The sequence below is a fragment of the Triturus cristatus genome, chromosome 5_2 (genome assembly GCF_964204655.1).
Source record: "Triturus cristatus chromosome 5_2, aTriCri1.1, whole genome shotgun sequence".
NCBI lineage: Eukaryota > Metazoa > Chordata > Amphibia > Caudata > Salamandridae > Triturus > Triturus cristatus.
Window position 1 is genome coordinate 101,683,141 of NC_140588.1, and position 20,411 is coordinate 101,703,551.

Below are 20,411 nucleotides of genomic sequence, written 5' to 3' on the forward strand. Positions count from 1 at the left end.
GCAATATGCGGAGCTCTGCGACTGTAGCAGTGAGATAATTCGGGTGCAGGGCATACCCAGCCAAAACGAGCCACATGGCCCCATCTATCAACAAGGGGCCTAAACTGACCGGTGTTTTCGGGTGAGGAAGGGCACCATTAAACCATACTTGATGTTGCCAAGCCATTAGCGGAACTTCAAGAGACCTATAAGGACGATAATTCTGAGGAAGGGCCGTGGCAGTATATTCGTAAAACAAATTATCTGTTCCATCGACTGCTGGAAAGGTGACCCAAGAATAAAATACCTCGAATCGGTAAGCTGCATCTGCTTCCACCACAAAAATGAGCGCAACACCAGCATTAGGGACTCCATGCTGAGTCAAATAAGCCGTGACTGCTGCCCGGTTAGGCGGCGCAATAACAACCGCCATGATCAATAGTTAGGGAATAACAGCCTATGTGTGGCAGTGCAATAACGGGTTAAGAAGAAAGAGAAAAGACCTTTTAAAATTCAAGCTTGAAAAACCTATAAAATATCACAATATTGGAGGCAACACCATCACAACCGTCTCCGGAAACAGAAGTGAGGGCTTTGTGGACAAGCACAAGCACTACTCAGAAGTCTCGCAGATAAGAATCAGACCAAATGTTGGCGGTGCCATGTTGTGGGGTTTCTTCACATACACAGAAGTATGCGCAGGAAAACAGGACCTCGGTGTATAGGGGTTGTACCTTCCTACCACCTTAGTAATCAAAATCCTCAAGCCGACCAGCTATATAGTGTCTCATTCGTTCTCCCACATAATCACAAAGCTACAAATGATTAGACAACCCAGAACACAACACTCCCGACTCTCTCAGGAATCACAGCAGCAAGACATGCCCTTTTGCTCACTCACTCGTACTTGTCCAGAACAAGAATTGACAGAGTCACTGTAATAGTTCAAAATGTTTATTTTAACTATTGTGCTCTATAATGCAGTATACGAGCCACTACCAGCAGCGAAATGCATAAACTCAGAACAATTAGCATTGTTACAATTCCATAGAATATAAAGGGGGTTGTCATCATATACAGACAGTGGAAAAAGAACTATAAGGCCTAACCACCCTCCATTGGTAAGGTGAATTTTATACTATATAAAGGAAGATCTCTGGGCTTTGTCAGCAGACCCCATACCTTAGTGCCTAGATGGAAGATTTACATCAGAGAAACAGCATAGTTCTTCTCCCTGGAAAGGTCTCTCTCCAAGTGTGTGTTTGAACAACATGCATTCCTGTAATATCAAAGCACGAGTTTCCAGCAGTACAGCTGTGTTTAGTATGTTTTGTCTGGGTGCTAGGGACTGACCAGAGCAGAATAATAAGGGCATTGTTTATTGACCTTGCACATCGTGTTCAGACTAAACTTCAGGAACAGGCAGAGAATGCAGAAAGCAGACAGTTCTCATCTGAAAGGCACAAACAGAGTCTAGCAAAATAAAATCATGTAGTAACGTGTGCACAAGCAGCATCATGGCAGCAGAGCTCAGGCTAACTTAGCAATGTTGAAATGACCCTAATGACCATATAACAGTGGTGGCCATGTGTTTTTTTAATCATAGTCACACAGCAGGATTTTTTCCCTGTTTGTAGTACTGCATGAGTGGCCTACTGACCACACCATTCCAAAGTTCTGCCTAAGACATGTGGCACAGATGCTCAATTTATTCCGAATACCTGGATTAGACATGCATGTAGTATCGGTATGCAGTAGTATGTACCAGTGAAGTTTTTACATTGTATGATTGTTAGGCAGTCGAATCCATCTTGAATTGGCACTGCAAGAATGCTGTACAAAATGGAGGTTTGAAATAGCCTTTTGGAATAGTATTGTGCATTACTAGCATTCCGATGCTTTTGTGTTGCAACTAATAGTTTAGTATGAGAGGACAGAGACAGGGCTTCATCTAGATGTGCGGAAGTGCCTATTTTATATGCCTTGTTTTTTGCTCCTTCCTGGAGCACTCTGAAGATGTTAGATGGCGGGTGTGGGGAGTCTGAAGCAAGAGGTATTCTCTTGAGTGCTTGGTTAGCCTTTGTCACTGTCTGCCCCTTTGTTCTTCAGAAGTGTTGCTCCCAAAATGCTGAGAGGTGTCAGGTGTAAAGTTTTTCTCCGTGAAATCGTGTGGTCAGTTTCTGCCATCATCTGGAGACAAAGAGTGTATCTCCTGTGGAAGAAACCGATTACACAAAATGAAAGGGCTACCTCAAAACAGTTCTAGAACAGTGCATATGGAATACATAAACTACGTTTGAGAAAGGAGTATATGGGTATATGAGAAGGGCTACAACTGCTAATCAGGAGTTTTCACTGACCAGTAGAGGTGACAGCCACAGTATGTTGGGATCACATCTGAGATCTAGGGCTGATGTCCTTGACAGCCATCCTACCGGAGATGAGAACAACACTCTGGGGTCACAACTTGAATTTGTCTCCACCATCCTTCCAATGGAGCATTGTCAATTAAAACAATTAAAACTAATCCATGTGCCCAGTTGTAGGTTGAATAAGTGGCTTCTAATCTGCGTAATACAAAAAATATATATATATATATATATATATATATATATATATATATATTCACTGAAAAAACCAAAGGTTTCAGGGGCGTTATAGTTAGGAATTGGCATTTAAAAAACCTTAGAAATTCACTAAAAAAACCATAGGTTTCAGGGGCGTTATAGTTAGCTAGACATTTCCCTTGTACAAAACCCTAGAAATTCCCCTGTTATAGCTAGTTCAGCTAACTATAACTCGTGCCCCCGCAATGCACTGCTGATGACGTCACATATTACATCACTCATGACATGGTCAGTGACATCACTGATGACATCACTGATGACATCTCAAATGACATCACTGATGACATCACTGATGACGTCATCCATGTGATACATTAGTGCATCTTCTCACACCCTAATATAACCTTTGATACACCGACTCAAAATTTCAGACGGCCATTTTGAAAACCATAGATACTCCAATAACTACATACCCACTCATTGACTCTTAGGTCTACATACACCTCCACTCACTCACCTGTACAGTCACTCATACTTACAGTCACTCAGTACAGGACAATCATATGCATTTATACACCTATATAGACACTCACACCCTGCCAATCATCCATTGAGGTACAGACACACCTAGTCAGTCATGCAAATAATTAATTACAGTCCAATTTACTCACCTATACAGTTAAACACACTCAAGTTCACTTACTCATAAAAATACTAACAAATTCTGACGCTCTTTTACAATTACTGATACAAGCACACACTCATCCATACAGCCACTCCCAAAATCACACACTCTCACATATAAATAGTTATATACTCTTACACACATATACACTGTGTTTCACATATGTAGTTACTGACCCATGTACAACTGAGATATACATTCAATCACTAACACACCCTTACATACAGTCACCCAACCATACAGTCCATCACAGATGCACTCTTAGAACCATGCACCCACTGAATCACCCACTCACACATCTATGCACAGAGTCACACACACCCTACCCACACAAACACTCAGGAACCCATACAGACACTCATATAGCTATTCACAAAACCATGCAGCCACTTATACACCAACACACAGACACATACAGACATTCACACAGTTTAGTCACTAGTCTGCAGTAAGATACATTTAATGACTCACTTATAGAGTCAGTTACGCACCTAGAAAATCACCCATTCACACATTTATACACCCACTCATTCTTCCATAGGCCTTTCACTATAAATATTTAAAATATATTTAAACTTTTCAGAAAAACACACATTCACTGGATGATGTCATCAGTGATGTCATCAGTGATGTCATCAGTGATGTCAATGGAGATGTCATGAGTGATGTCACTGAACATGTCATGAGTGATGTAATATGTGATGTCATCAGCAGTGCATTGCGGGGGCGCGAGTTATAGTTAGCTGAACTAACTATAACAGGGGAATTTCTAGGGTTTTTTACAAGGGAAATGTCCAGCTAACTATAACGCCCCTGAAACCTATGGTTTTTTCAGTGAAAAAATGCATATATATATATATATATATATGTGATCAAGACTGGGGTGACCTAGTCGAAACGCGTCATGCTGTGGACTTTGTAATAAAGCACGTATAATTCCTTGATACGCTGTGGTCTGTACCTGTTTTTGCGAGAGAAGATTGCATCAGGACTGTGTTTTCTTCATATATATATATATATTCACTGAAAAAACCATAGGTTTCACACACGTTATAGTTAGGAATTAGCATTTAAAAAACCTTAGAAATTTAGTGAAAAAACCATAGGTTTCACACATGTTATAGTTAGCTGGACATTTTACTCGTAAAAAACCAATGAAATTGCCCCGTTATAGTTAGTTCAGCTAACTATAACTCGCGCGCCCGCAATGCACTGCTGATGACGTCACATATTACATCACTCATGACATGGTCAGTGACATCACTCATGACATCACTGATGACATCTCAAATGACATCACTGATGACCTCACTGATGACATCATCCAGTGAATGTGTGTTTTTCTGAAAATTAAATATGTTTTATATATGTATATCTCAAGGTTGATGGAAGAATAAATGGGTATATTACTGTCTAAATGGATGATTTGTTTTTGAAAAATTGATTGTGTAACTGACTGATTAAGTGTATCATAGTGAATACATGGCTTAGTGAGTAATGTTTAAATATGTAAATATCTGTATCAGTCTCTCACTTTGTGTATAAGTGGCTGCATGGGTTGGTGAGTAGCTACATGGGTGTCTATATAGGTTATTAGTTGTTTTTTTGAGTATCAGTCTGAGTGTCTGCATGGTTCGGTGGGGGGTATTACGTAGTGCATCGGTGCATGAATGAGTGACTCACTGTTTGTATGTGTTGAACAGAGCATGTGTGCAGGACTGCATGGGTGGATGAGTGTGTGTATGGGTGTGTTAGTGAGTGAATGACTGTCTCAATAGTGTCTTTATGAGTGACTACATATGTTTTAAACTAGTATATGTGACTATTGGTGTATATATGTGAGTATATGTGAGAGTGAGAGATTGAAAGAGTTCCTGTATGAATAAGTATGTGTTTCTATAAGTGATTGTTTAAAAGACTAAGTATGTGTAAGTTTCCGTAGAAGTAAGTGTGGTGGTGTGTGTATAACTGTATATGCAAGTAAATGTATGTTTGATTCTTTATTAGCATGAGTGACTATGTGTGTGAGTAACTCTATGGATGAGTGGCATTGTGTAACAGGATGTATAGATGTATGAGTACATATGATGAGTGAGTACATGTATGAGTGACTGTATAGGACTGTTGGTGAATGAGTGGATGTGTATGTGGATCTTAGAATTACTGAAGAGGTTGTTGTAACTGGTATTGGTATGTCCATTGTTTTGAAATTTTTAGTCTCTATTTTTGAATGTGTGTATCAAAGCTTATATTAAGGTGAGAGGAGGTCTGCCACTCTATCACAAGGATGATGTCATCAGTGAGGTCATCAGTGATGTCATTTGAGATGTCATCAGTGATGTCATGAGTGATGTCACTGACCATGTCATGAGTGATGTAATATGTGACGTCATCAGCAGTGCATTGCGGGCGCGCGAGTTATAGTTAGCTGAACTAACTATAACGGGGCAATTTCATTGGTTTTTTACGAGTAAAATGTCCAGCTAACTATAACATGTGTGAAACCTATGGTTTTTTCACTAAATTTCTAAGGTTTTTTAAATGCTAATTCCTAACTATAACGTGTGTGAAACCTATGGTTTTTTCAGTGAATTTCTAAGGTTTTTTAAATGCTAATTCCTAACTATAACGTGTGTGAAACCCATGGTTTTTTCAGTGAATTTGCAAGGTTTTTTAAATGCTAATTCCTAACTATAACGTGTGTGAAACCCATGGTTTTTTCAGTGAATTTGCAAGGTTTTTTAAATGCTTTTTTTTTTTTATATTCTTCATTTTTTTCAAACATATTTTTATTTTAATTTTCTTATCTTTTATAAAGACTATGCTTTAATTTTTAAAATCCTTAAATATTTTTTTTATATATATTTTTTAAAATAAACATGTAAAATTTATTTCCAGATTTTTTTTTTTTTTTTTTTTTTTTTTTATAGTACGCGTACCGTAAGCTCACGGTAAGCGTACGGTTTACGCAACGTCCGTAATCTATCTACGCTGCTTGCGTATAGTTACGCACTTTGCGTAGCCGCGCGTACTGCGCGTGGGACGCGTGCGCGCTTACGCAACACGCGCACGTTACGCGGAAGTGCCGGGAAATGACTGTTATGCGCATGTGCGCAAGCGCGTGTCTTTTTTACGCGCACGCGTACTTTTTGCCGTAAGCGCACCGTAAGCGTACCGTAAGCGTACGGTAGGTCATGTGATCTTGAAACACAACTTTTGATTGGTTGAAACTACTTTCAGTTCTAGAACTCTCCTACACCACACCCATTCCCCTCATTTCTGCTTGTGATCCCTTAGGAGAAGGAGCTGGTTTGTCTTTGGGATACGATGGCAGAACAGCAGAGCCCTTCTGAGAGTGAGGCTAGCACCAGCAGCACTGTCTTGAGGCAGAGAGCGAGGAAAGTAAAGCCTTCTTATGTTTGGGATTTTTTTACTTTTCCAGAAGGCCAGCAAAAGGTGAATGCACCCTTAGTTACTTGCATTCTGTGTAAGCGTGTACTTTCTAGAGGTAATCCTGACAGGAAGTATTCCTTTGGGAATCACACCATGATGAGGCACCTCAAAGAAGTACACAGAAGGACACATGGTCATCTTTTTGGAGGTAACTCTTCAGAAAGACGAGCCAGTACATCCACAGCAGCTCAGCCTGGACCATCATCTGCAGGGCAGACTCCTTCTTCTGCAGGTCAGGTGAGCCCTTCATCTGTGGGGGGAGAATCTCCTTTTGCTGGCCCTCTGGAAATTAACCCTCGGTTTGCGAGGGTTGAAGTACGGTGCGCCACTTGTCACGATCTAATTACTTATAGGGAGACCAGTGTTTCCCTGGTGAACAGTAAAATAGATCAGCACACTTGTCGTACCGTCTAATATTCCCAATCTTTCTTTCCTCTGTCCCTGCATGAACACAACGGTTCTTTTAAGAGCCAACCTTATCTTTCATCTTTTTTTTTCTTTTTTTTTAAAAACTTTTTTTTTTTTTTTTTACCGTACGCGTACGGTAAGCGTACCTTTTTTTTTATTTTTTAAAAAAAACACTAAAAATCATTTTTCACATTACAAGGTCCTTGAAAGACTACAATTATTACTATTGACTTACCATACTCACTGAAAAAAATATTTATTCATTTGTTTTTTTAAAAAATAGTTTTTAAAATGGTTGTAGTTTACGAAAATTTTCTATATCGATCTGAAAAAAAAGAAAAAAGTATTAATATTTTTAAAACATTTTATAATACAGTACACATATTTACATTTTTTTCCAAAAAATATTTTTGCCTTATTTTTGCTGTTTTCAGAATATATTGCATTTCACTATAAATTGTGAAAGCAATTGCATTCATCATTTTACAGCGGGCAAAAAAAAATAACAATCTCAAAGATTGTATTAAAAAAGCCCAGAATCTCTTCTCACTTAAACTTATCATTACAGAAATGCATATTATTCTTAAAAAATGTCATCTAAAAACAATACTTTTTTCTTTAAAATACCGTCTGATATTTTTGTTTCAGAAGTACATTCACAATAATATATCTCAAATAACTCCAAAATACATCTGATTTTATTTCCTTTAGGCCAAATAGTATTTTTTATTCTTTCCCTGGAATAAATTTCCAAGGGAAAACCATTAAAATTCTAAAGTTTAATCTGTCCAGATCTCACCGATTCTCTGTAACATTTTGGTTCACGAAAATTTTTCGAATAATTTATTTAGTCCACAATAGAATTGCTTACTTTTCCACATGGCCAAATAGTAATTTTTGAAATCATTTTTGAAAAAATTTCCAGTGGCAGTCCAATAACATTCCAAAATTTAAAATGTGCAGAAGTTACCGATAATCTCTAAATTATTGGTTTTTCAAAATTGCATTAAAAATTTAAAAAGTCCACATTACAATTGGTTATCTTTCCTTTAGGCCAAATGATAATTTTAAAAATCTTTTTTCTACAAAATTGCAATGGTAATCCTGTAAAATGGTAAAATTATTTTGTCCAGATCTTGCCAAGTCTCTCTAAAATTTAGGTTTCAGGAAGATTAGATAGGAATTTGCTAAATCAAAAGGCAAACGTTGTTTGAAAATCAATTGGGAATCATTACACAGTGTCCATCCTTTTTCACATTTTAGATAAACTGTGTAATGTCCAGAAGTAACAGTAGGTCCATCATGGAAAATTATTGCAACAGTTACAAAAGTTTTTCCTGAAATTGATAATTGCTGTCCTGTAAACTTCTTTATTAAAGTATCCAATTTTGATCCATCAGCTCTACATCGTTGCATCATTAAAATTACATACTGTCCGTATTCCCTTAAAATTAATGTTGATAACATGTCAGAATTACACTCACCACATTTCATGCTATGATTAGCATCTTTAACTAAGTTTGCAAAAGTGACTGTTTTACTCTCTGGCAATGTCAAATAAATAAACCTTTCATTATCAACAATAGAACCACTTATATTATAACAATTATCACAACTATGTTCCCATTTATAAGAGAGACCAAAAAAAATGTCAATGGGAACTCCTTCTTCTTCCACTACCTGAAGAAAATACATCAAAAATTCGTGAGCATCTTGCTGTTCATTTTGAGAAAACTGTGTTCGTCCTGAACATACATCTAAAAGTTTTCTAATATCAGTAGCACTTTCTATTTGAGTTTTATCTTTACTCAGCTTTTGAAAAAGGAGACTGAGCTCTGAACAGAATCTTTTTCCCTGATTTATTATTATCTGCTCTTGCAAACTTTCCAGATAAAAAGCAACATTCAGCACTACATTTGCGTAGCAGTTGACACCAGAGCTATTTTCAAAATGACATCCTACAACCTGTTCTTCATTTTCCTTATTCTTTTTGCTTGCAATTACATCACTCCTCTTTTTTTTCCTCTTCTCTACATCTTCATTACAGATATTCTCATTTCTCCTTTTACGAGAAACTACACGTTTCTCCAACACAGGATACTGACCTAAATGAGGAGCATAGCTTCTTCTTAATCTATTATACTCCTTTACACAGTTTGTATCAGCACTAACTTTTGAGTCATCGAAGTCTATCATGAATAAACCTGATAATGTTTTGACTCGTGACAAAGCAACATATGCCATACCTTCTTTGAACACACTAGATCCAATGTTCACAAATGCACAATCTACAGTCAATCCTTGAGACTTGTGAATAGTTACAGCATATGCTAGAGAAAACGGAAACTGCTTCCTACGTACATATAAGTCTTTCACAAGCATGAAACGAACTGAACAACGACAAATGTCTTTAACTTCCTCTATCTGATCAAATTTTATTTTTAACCATTCAATTCCATCTTTTTTCTGATAATTAATAAAACCCACAACTCTTCCCATCGCTCCATTTACTAAGCCTTTTTCAACATCCAAATTTCTCCTTAAAAACACTCTACAGTTCATGCAAACATATAGATTTTTTTCTAATCCTGCTGTTTTGGAGATGTTCTTCTCTAGTGAGTCCAATTTATTTTTCAGTTTGCCTGTTACTGTGACAGTAATTCTTCCATCCTCAATTTTGTCCACTGCTTCCAATTTCCTGATCTCTTCCTTTTCCAATTTCAAAAGCTCCTCATTGAATATTGAGCATTCACGTAGAGTTGGCATTAAGCAGATGACACTTTTGTTTTCTGCAATGTTCTTGTATATCTTCTCTGCAACTATTTCTTCCTTTGGAAATAAATTATGTAGCAGCCGAGTCTGTAATGCTTTTTTGCCAGCTTCTGTGAGTAGTCCAATCCTGATATCTTTCAGAATACTTCCATATTCTTCATCGTTTGCTTGCCTCATATTAGTTGTAAGTTCCTTGTACTCAAAGAAGGACCAAATATTTGTATTACCGATGCTTCCCAATGACTTCTTCGTGTCTTCATGTGTCACAGTATTAAACACTGGTTGTCCTTTAACCGGAGTAAGTTGCAAAAGATCCCCAAAAACTATGACGTGTTTTCCACCAAATAACACGTCATAGTCTGTCTTCAAAATTTGCTGCATTCTTAAATGCACAAAGGCAAGCATTAAGTTTGATACCATGCTCACCTCATCAATAATGAGAACTTGCATCTTCTTCAATACTCTTGAAACTTCCAAGCATGCTTCTCCAGTTAGCTTGTTGAATTGTATTTTGTTCTCATGCTCCACTGGTAACATTAGCAAACGATGTAAGGTGATTCCTTTTATGTTATATGCTGCTAACCCAGTTGGAGCAGTAACCACACAAGACAAAGTAGAATCTGTTTTTTGCTTTAGGTAGCTTCTGATGACTTTAATTAGGAAACTTTTTCCAGTGCCAGCTTGTCCGCTTACATACATCCTGATTGGATGAAATGATGTGCATGAGCACTCTTTTTTTTCATGTAGAAATCCGTGATCAATTTTGTTTTTGATCTCTTCATAAATTTGTTGCTGCTCTTGATTCAGTTGTCTTTCCAAATTTTCTAAGTCTATAAATTCTTCTTGAGCTTGATTCATAGCCGTTTCCACTTCATTCATGGCTATTGATGCTTCATTTTCAACGATTGGTTGTCCTAGGGGATCTTGACTGTATGTTCCTGAACTTTGGCTGTCCTGAGAACTGTCTCTAGCAATTTCTGCTGCAATTGTAGTTTCCTGTTCAATTTCTTCATTTAACATTTGCAGATAAGTTGAGAATGTACTGCATTGTATGCTGTCTTTGCAAGCATTAAAAGAATCTTCATAGCTCTGGAATTCTCCCAGTAGTTCATCCTCTGAACGCCATGGTTTAAACAACTGTAAAAGAGCCAAGTAGTAAAATTCTTTCTTGTCGGTAGTGTCGCAACTCAGCTTCCGGTGATTTATCAAACTTCCTTTGGTTTGCTTCACCAAACATCCTTCTTCACCAACGACTTTATATTTTCCATTATTGATGTCTTCTGCAGCTTTCCGTGAATAAATGTAGTTCTGCAGCACTTCATAGAGACACATGTTCTCCAGATGATGACTTCTCTTGGGATAATATGTGTCCAACATGTTTGTTTTCAATATATCTGTACTTTCAGGTTCGAACTGTGCCAAATATTCAATTTCTCCAACAGATTTCAGTACCCGATTTCTCATTGCTGCAAGGCCTAAACTTGCCCAAATTATTCTTCTTGACTTCGAGTAGAGACTTGCAGAAGATAATCTATCTGAACATTCGTAGGATCCAATTTCTCGATGCGATAACATCTTCAAACTGAAACTGTACAGCTTCTTACTGACAGTCTTCTCGTGAGAAATCTCTTCCCACATTTCCTTCAATTCTGTTTTTTCTGATTTCGTAATGTAAGACGTTACATATCGAGCAACAGCAATGGAATTGTCAGCAACATACTGTATATCCATGTTAGCGTTCCACATGGATAAAATGACTGGGTTGTAGTCATTTATATTTTTTGATTCTTCTTTTCTTTTAAGGTTGTAGGTATTCTTAGGTGATTTTCTTGTGATAGTATGTCTCACAGCTGACATAAAACTGTTGACTCTTCCATTTGTAAGAACAGGTCTAGGAAATCCAAATCGACATTTAGTGTAGTATTTTTCTTTGCTCTTGTATTTCCGTCGACAGTATTTTCCACACCGATGACTTTGGAAACGTAGAACTTGCTCCTTTAACTTGTACTCTTCTGTGCTTTTAGGTATAGCACATGTTGCATATTCTTCAATGTAAGATAACACTGCTTCATCAGTATCTGTTCCAAACTTTGGGGCATCCTTGATCCACAGCAGCATATGAATATGAGGAGCACCTCTTGCCTGGTACTCTTTTCTCCAAAAGAAATCCACTACTTCTCCAAGGGGTGGATTTTTTTTATTGCAGATGAAGGACATCATAGCCTCAAATCTATGATTGAAATATCTGCAAACATTAACCGGATCCAATGAGCACAGTTCTCCTGCTGTCTTGTATTCGATGTTTTCAATGTTTGAATTGGCCTCTCGTAGAAAATCCAGTAAATCATCCCAAGCGTACTCGGCGCAGCTTAGGGTAAGGAACCATGTTGGTGTTCCTAAATTGCGTAACATGCATTTTAGTTCACCATGGCGTCGGTACCAATATTCATTTGTCCCACGCTGACAAGCCATCAGATTGATCAGTTGTGTTTCCAAATGATCATCTCGGTGCTGCACTTTCTCCATAAAATCCTTAGCAGACACATTTTGTAAATGTACTCCACTTTTTAAAATGTGATTTACTGCATAAGACAGTGCAGACAAGTCGCTTTCAAATAAAAGATGGAACAAATAAGGGATACTTTGTCGAAATCTGGGATCTTCAGCATATAGTCTTGTAGTCCGATACTCAGAAGCTGGAATCTGTTCCGGACGTTCATCGTATCGTCCTCCTTTTCCTTTAGGAAACAGCTGAGGAAAACATCGAGCTTCCAAGCTCTCCTCCCATACACTCACGGGATTTCCTTTTGCTTTCTTCATCTGAAAGAGATCAATATTGTCTCCCATAACTTCTTTCGAATGGAGAGGATGTATGCTAAAATGTTCATAAATTTCTTCTTCCTTTGACTTGTCCACTTTTTCAATTTGTCCACTTGGTGTTTCTGTATCTCCTTGTAAATCTTCTTCTTCTTCTTCTTCTACTATATAAATTGATTCATACCATTTGTTATTTTTTTTCAAATACAAATTTGCTCTTTGTACTTTCCGCACATCTACCAGCTCCTGCCAAATCTTCTTATTCTTTGTAGGTACACCATTAACCAGAATAATTAATGGTTCAGTTTCCAAAGTATCCGCATCAATAGTTTCCATATTTTTTTTCAAATCCAAGGGCAAATACACCACTCTACCTTTTAAACCTCTCAGTAAATCTGAAGGAGGTAATTTACCAGTTTTGGGCTCCATACGTACTATGGTCTGGAACGGATGAACACATTGAATGAGTATAGACTCATATGTATTTAATTCAGAAAGTTCAGCAGGAATAGCATCCAATTCTAAATTATTATGTACAGCTCTGGTCGGCATTCTATTTTCCTCTAACTTGTTGTAGCAGTATTTACAAATACGCTGATCTTCACCCAATTCAAAACAATTTTCAAGAAATATATATGTTGCAAAATCCATCCACTTATAATTATCTTCATTTTCACTCTTTCTGTAGAGATCAACATTCCTAGTTTGTTTTCTATAATGAGTTCTGCGGCAACAAATACAAGTAACATTTGGTCTTTCATTAGAGACTATTGCAAATTTTGTTATGTGATCATTAAATGTCTTACTTACACAAGGTTCTACATTCTCTTCCACTTCTGCCTCATTTACTGTGTCCTTCTCTGCACTGTTTTGTTCAGGACCAAAGTAACAAAACTGAATTTCATCAACAACCTTCTCTACATCTGATACCGTTCCTCGGAACAGAGCCCTATTCAATTCATTTAACTTTATTGCTGGACTTTTGGCAAAATACAACCGTCTCACAAACTTTCTCATTTCAGTATGATGAACAGCCAGCATCCTAAAATGATGGAAAACACTATTGCACACTTTTCTAGATAGACAAGCAAGAGAATGACCCTGCAAACCAGTATTCTCTCTCACTCTGCATGGATCCAGACTTTGAAGCACCTTAATCTTTTGTTTTACACTTTTTTTACTATATTCTCTTAGAAACTCTCGAAATCTGTCAATAGATTCCTGACGCACAGTGCAAATACTACTACAATTCCAAGTGTACACTGGGGCTTTAGGACGTCTCCCCATTGCCTCATCTGCCATCACTTGTACCTCATCTCTTGGAACCATTATCTCCTTCTCCATTATGCAACCATTTTTTACTTCGTATGAACGACCTCTGGTGTCAACTGCATGCAGCAAACTATTACTTTGAAAATAGCTCTCTTCATTAAAAAAAGGTTCACTACTTGAGCTATGCATCCACTTTCCTAAAAACACTTTACAAAAATTTGTTCTGTTCACTACTCTTTTGCTTTTGCTTTGTGATTTCAGTACATTAACCATTTTATCTAATGTACGCATCCTATTCAAAATTAATATGAATAGTTTCCTTTTTAATTCTAATGCCTTTGCTGCAATGGCTTCAATTTCTTTTTTTCTCTTATAATATTTAGCCTTTTGCTTATATTTCTTTATATCCTTTATCAAATTGGACATAACTCTTCTCTGAAACATTTTTCTACGTATCTCTTTAAATGCTGTTTTTCTGTTTATGTTAAACTTTTCAATTGCAGAAGGTATATTTGCATTAACTAAATCCTCAATTTTTTGCTGTTCTGTAGGTTTTGTTACATTTTTCCGAGAACAGACATTTTGTACATTTTTGTTTGTTTTCAATATTTTGTTTAGGAATTGTCTTTTTTGCTTACCAGAAGATTTTTTCTTTTTCCCAACATCAGCATCTTCTACTAACTTTGGTCCTCCAGTTGTCCTCAAATATAGTTTTTTTTTTAGCGTTTTTTGAACTCGAGATGTTGTAGGCATCTTAAATTTTGTTCACTGTTCTTCAGCAATACCTGCAAAAAAACTAAAAAAAAAATTCTTTATTGTATTTAAATATATTACTACATTTCTTTTCACAATAGTCACAAAACGAAATTTCTTTGCCAATTTGAATGCACACAAACTCCTCTTTTTTTTTGGGCAAGTGAAAATCTGTATAACAAACTGTCACATTATGAAACCAAGCTGTTTTTTTTTCAGACCACCACCGTGTGTATTCTCTGTGACTGCCTACACTCCAGCAGGGGCAACCAGCCTTAGTGATGCTGAATGTATTTGCATTACAGACTTAAACCTGAAAACCCCACTCGCTTCTAATTACTGTGCATGACTATACATGGCAAGCACATGGGTGTGTGCTAAACCTCTGCTTCTTCCCCCAAAAATTCGCTCCTCTTTTCCATCTACTGCAACTGTGAAATCACCAGAGCAAGACGCAATACATTTCTGCCTATAATTCTTCTATGCACACAGAGTCATGTTTTCACATTAGTGCCAAAACGAAATTTCTTTGCCAATTTGAAAGCACACTTACTGCTCTTTTTTTTTCGGGGGCAAGTGTATATCTCTTTTTTCAATTTGAAATCACTTTTACAGACTGACACATTCTGAAACCTTTTTTTTAAATTTATTTAAATGCACATGTCCAAGCAGTTTTTTTTTCAGACCACCACCGTGTGTATTCTCTGTGACTGCCTACACTCCAGCAGGGGCAACCAGCCTTAGTGATGCTGAATGTATTTGCATTACAGACTTAAACCTGAAAACCCCACTCGCTTCTAATTACTGTGCATGACTATACATGGCAAGCACATGGGTGTGTGCTAAACCTCTGCTTCTTCCCCCAAAAATTCGCTCCTCTTTTCCATCTACTGCAACTGTGAAATCACCAGAGCAAGACGCAATACATTTCTGCCTATAATTCTTCTATGCACACAGAGTCATGTTTTCACATTAGTGCCAAAACGAAATTTCTTTGCCAATTTGAAAGCACACTTACTGCTCTTTTTTTTTCGGGCCAAGTGAAAATCTCTTTTTACACTTTGAAATCACTTTTACAGACTGACACATTCTGAAACCTTTTTTTTTAAATTTATTTAAATGCACATGTCCAAGCTGTTTTTTTTTCAGACCACCACCGTGTGTATTCTCTGTGACTGCCTACACTCCAGCAGGGGCAACCAGCCTTAGTGATGCTGAATGTTTTTGCATTACAGACTTAAACCTGAAAACCCCACTCGCTTCTAATTACTGTGCATGACTATACATGGCAAGCACATGGGTGTGTGCTAAACCTCTGCTTCTTCCCCCAAAAATTCGCTCCTCTTTTCCATCTACTGCAACTGTGAAATCACCAGAGCAAGACGCAATACATTTCTGCCTATAATTCTTCTATGCACACAGAGTCATGTTTTCACATTAGTGCCAAAACGAAATTTCTTTGCCAATTTGAAAGCACACTTACTGCTCTTTTTTTTTCGGGCCAAGTGAAAATCTCTTTTTACACTTTGAAATCACTTTTACAGACTGACACATTCTGAAACCTTTTTTTTAAAATTTATTTAAATGCACATGTCCAAGCTGTTTTTTTTTCAGACCACCACCGTGTGTATTCTCTGTGACTGCCTACACTCCAGCAGGGGCAACCAGCCTTAGTGATGCTGAATGTATTTGCATTACAGACTTAAACCTGAAAACCCCACTCGCTTCTAATTACTGTGCATGACTATACATGGCAAGCACATGGGTGTGTGCTAAACCTCTGCTTCTTCCCCCAAAAATTCGCTCCTCTTTTCCATCTACTGCAACTGTGAAATCACCAGAGCAAGACGCAATACATTTCTGCCTATAATTCTTCTATGCACACAGAGTCATGTTTTCACATTAGTGCCAAAACGAAATTTCTTTGCCAATTTGAAAGCACACTTACTGCTCTTTTTTTTTCGGGCCAAGTGAAAATCTCTTTTTACACTTTGAAATCACTTTTACAGACTGACACATTCTGAAACCTTTTTTTTTAAATTTATTTAAATGCACATGTCCAAGCTGTTTTTTTTTCAGACCACCACCGTGTGTATTCTCTGTGACTGCCTACACTCCAGCAGGGGCAACCAGCCTTAGTGATGCTGAATGTATTTGCATTACAGACTTAAACCTGAAAACCCCACTCGCTTCTAATTACTGTGCATGACTATACATGGCAAGCACATGGGTGTGTGCTAAACCTCTGCTTCTTCCCCCAAAAATTCGCTCCTCTTTTCCATCTACTGCAACTGTGAAATCACCAGAGCAAGACGCAATACATTTCTGCCTATAATTCTTCTATGCACACAGAGTCATGTTTTCACATTAGTGCCAAAACGAAATTTCTTTGCCAATTTGAAAGCACACTTACTGCTCTTTTTTTTTCGGGGCCAAGTGAAAATCTCTTTTTACACTTTGAAATCACTTTTACAGACTGACACATTCTGAAACCTTTTTTTTTAAATTTATTTAAATGCACATGTCCAAGCTGTTTTTTTTTCAGACCACCACCGTGTGTATTCTCTGTGACTGCCTACACTCCAGCAGGGGCAACCAGCCTTAGTGATGCTGAATGTTTTTGCATTACAGACTTAAACCTGAAAACCCCACTCGCTTCTAATTACTGTGCATGACTATACATGGCAAGCACATGGGTGTGTGCTAAACCTCTGCTTCTTCCCCCAAAAATTCGCTCCTCTTTTCCATCTACTGCAACTGTGAAATCACCAGAGCAAGACGCAATACATTTCTGCCTATAATTCTTCTATGCACACAGAGTCATGTTTTCACATTAGTGCCAAAACGAAATTTCTTTGCCAATTTGAAAGCACACTTACTGCTCTTTTTTTTTCGGGCCAAGTGAAAATCTCTTTTTACACTTTGAAATCACTTTTACAGACTGACACATTCTGAAACCTTTTTTTTTAAATTTATTTAAATGCACATGTCCAAGCTGTTTTTTTTTCAGACCACCACCGTGTGTATTCTCTGTGACTGCCTACACTCCAGCAGGGGCAACCAGCCTTAGTGATGCTGAATGTTTTTGCATTACAGACTTAAACCTGAAAACCCCACTCGCTTCTAATTACTGTGCATGACTATACATGGCAAGCACATGGGTGTGTGCTAAACCTCTGCTTCTTCCCCCAAAAATTCGCTCCTCTTTTCCATCTACTGCAACTGTGAAATCACCAGAGCAAGACGCAATACATTTCTGCCTATAATTCTTCTATGCACACACAGTCATGTTTTCACATTAGTGCCAAAACGAAATTTCTTTGCCAATTTGAAAGCACACTTACTGCTCTTTTTTTTTCGGGCCAAGTGAAAATCTCTTTTTACACTTTGAAATCACTTTTACAGACTGACACATTCTGAAACCTTTTTTTTTAAATTTATTTAAATGCACATGTCCAAGCTGTTTTTTTTTCAGACCACCACCGTGTGTATTCTCTGTGACTGCCTACACTCCAGCAGGGGCAACCAGCCTTAGTGATGCTGAATGTTTTTGCATTACAGACTTAAACCTGAAAACCCCACTCGCTTCTAATTACTGTGCATGACTATACATGGCAAGCACATGGGTGTGTGCTAAACCTCTGCTTCATCCCCCAAAAATTCGCTCCTCTTTTCCATCTACTGCAACTGTGAAATCCCCAGAGCAAGACGCAATACATTTCTGCCTATAATTCTTCTATGCACACAGAGTCATGTTTTCACATTAGTGCCAAAACGAAATTTCTTTGCCAATTTGAAAGCACACTTACTGCTCTTTTTTTTTCGGGGGCAAGTGTATATCTCTTTTTTCAATTTGAAATCACTTTTACAGACTGACACATTCTGAAACCTTTTTTTTAAATTTATTTAAATGCACATGTCCAAGCAGTTTTTTTTTCAGACCACCACCGTGTGTATTCTCTGTGACTGCCTACACTCCAGCAGGGGCAACCAGCCTTAGTGATGCTGAATGTATTTGCATTACAGACTTAAACCTGAAAACCCCACTCGCTTCTAATTACTGTGCATGACTATACATGGCAAGCACATGGGTGTGTGCTAAACCTCTGCTTCTTCCCCCAAAAATTCGCTCCTCTTTTCCATCTACTGCAACTGTGAAATCACCAGAGCAAGACGCAATACATTTCTGCATATAATTCTTCTATGCACACACAGTCATGTTTTCACATTAGTGCCAAAACGAAATTTCTTTGCCAATTTGAAAGCACACTTACTGCTCTTTTTTTTTCGGGCCAAGTGAAAATCTCTTTTACAGACTGACACATTATGAATCCACCATGTGTAACTACAACAAAAACAATTCCCATTTCTATTATTCATTTCTTAAGTTACCACATACATCCCCTCTCAAACTGTAAACTCACCTTTAGAATTAGTTAGTTGTGAAAGAAATGTGTCACTCAAACAGCAGATTATCAGAGCCAGGATCTCTGTTCTGTACACCTCTCTCCTCTCAGCAGAACCAGATAATGGCAAACTTTCCCTCTATTTTTCCACACATATACATGTAAGTTTCAAATCTCAGTGCTTCCCCCTTTTTTTCAAATGTAATGACACATTTCTATTGGTTGAAAACCAACCCTTTTCCAAAAGTACCCTGCCCCCAACTTGACTTCTGCCTAGTACCCTTCCCCCAACTTGACTTCTGCCTGCTACCATAGCAACAGCTCATGGAACACTGCTGTGTGCAGTTAGGTCAGAAGTTCGACACACAATGTTTCAATTCCACAGAGCAAGAGTGCTTGACTTTTCAAACCTAACTGCAAATCCATAGTACTGTTCTTTGGTTACACATTTTTTTGTACCAATACAAAACATGCTTCTATTAATTTTCACATACAGCCTAGTTTTTTTTCTAGAATGGTATGAAACAGCCAATCAGTTCTTTTTGTTTTGTAAAAAATATGTATGCCTCCATTTCCAAACTGTCTTTCTTTTCATATTGCCATTCTACTGAAAGACACCTCCTGAGTGCATCCAGTTCTCCTTTGAAGATGTTCACAGTGTGGATTGTAGGGCACAGCTATGTCTTCTGGAGTGAAAAGTTTGCAGAGAAAACAGATATGGTGAGAGACCTTGCTTTGCCAAATGTAGACATTAAATGGATTGGTCAGAGAGGGTTAAAGTGGCACCAATTGATGCCATTGGTGAAATCCTTCATGCAAATCCAACACCCTGACCTCATAATAGTGCACTGTGGTGGCAATGACCTAGGCACTTTGACTGGGGTAGGTCTGGAAATGCTTATGAAGGACACCTTTGCACAACTGTTTACACTTTTCCCTAAAACTGCCTTTGTGTTTTCCAACATATGCCAAAGGCAAAAATGGAACTGGTCCAATCATTTCTGTCCACAGATTGACAAAGCAAGAAAGCACGTCAACAAATCTGTTTCTGCTTTCCTCCGTGACTATGGTATGGGTGCCATTTACCACAACAACTTGCGTTACGACATGCAAGACATTTATAGAGGAGATGGTGTGCACTTCAATGATGAAGGGAACAGAGTCTTCCTCTTGAACCTTAGACTCTGCATCGGTACTTACTTGTAGGTACCACTAAAAAAATGACTCCATAAACACAACAGCTCTTTTTAGAGCTCCCTAATTTCTAAACTCTTAAATCTGATTTTCATTTATTTATTT

General features: G+C 37.7%; 1 protein-coding gene across 1 annotated transcript in view; it reads right to left on the minus strand.

Moving 5' to 3' along the window:
• The window catches only part of LOC146822696 (uncharacterized), a 94,849-nt gene extending 75,609 nt beyond the window's left edge, over window positions 1-19,240 (minus strand). Inside the window, exons 1-2 of the mRNA XM_085606271.1 lie at window positions 19,131-19,240; window positions 9,055-14,749 (exon numbers count right to left, since the gene is read on the minus strand). Coding sequence (XP_085462397.1) covers window positions 9,055-14,706 — 5,652 coding nt within the window. The 5' untranslated portion in view covers window positions 14,707-14,749; window positions 19,131-19,240. The remainder of the gene's footprint in view (window positions 1-9,054; window positions 14,750-19,130) is intronic.
• Between the last annotated feature and the right edge of the window lie 1,171 nt (window positions 19,241-20,411).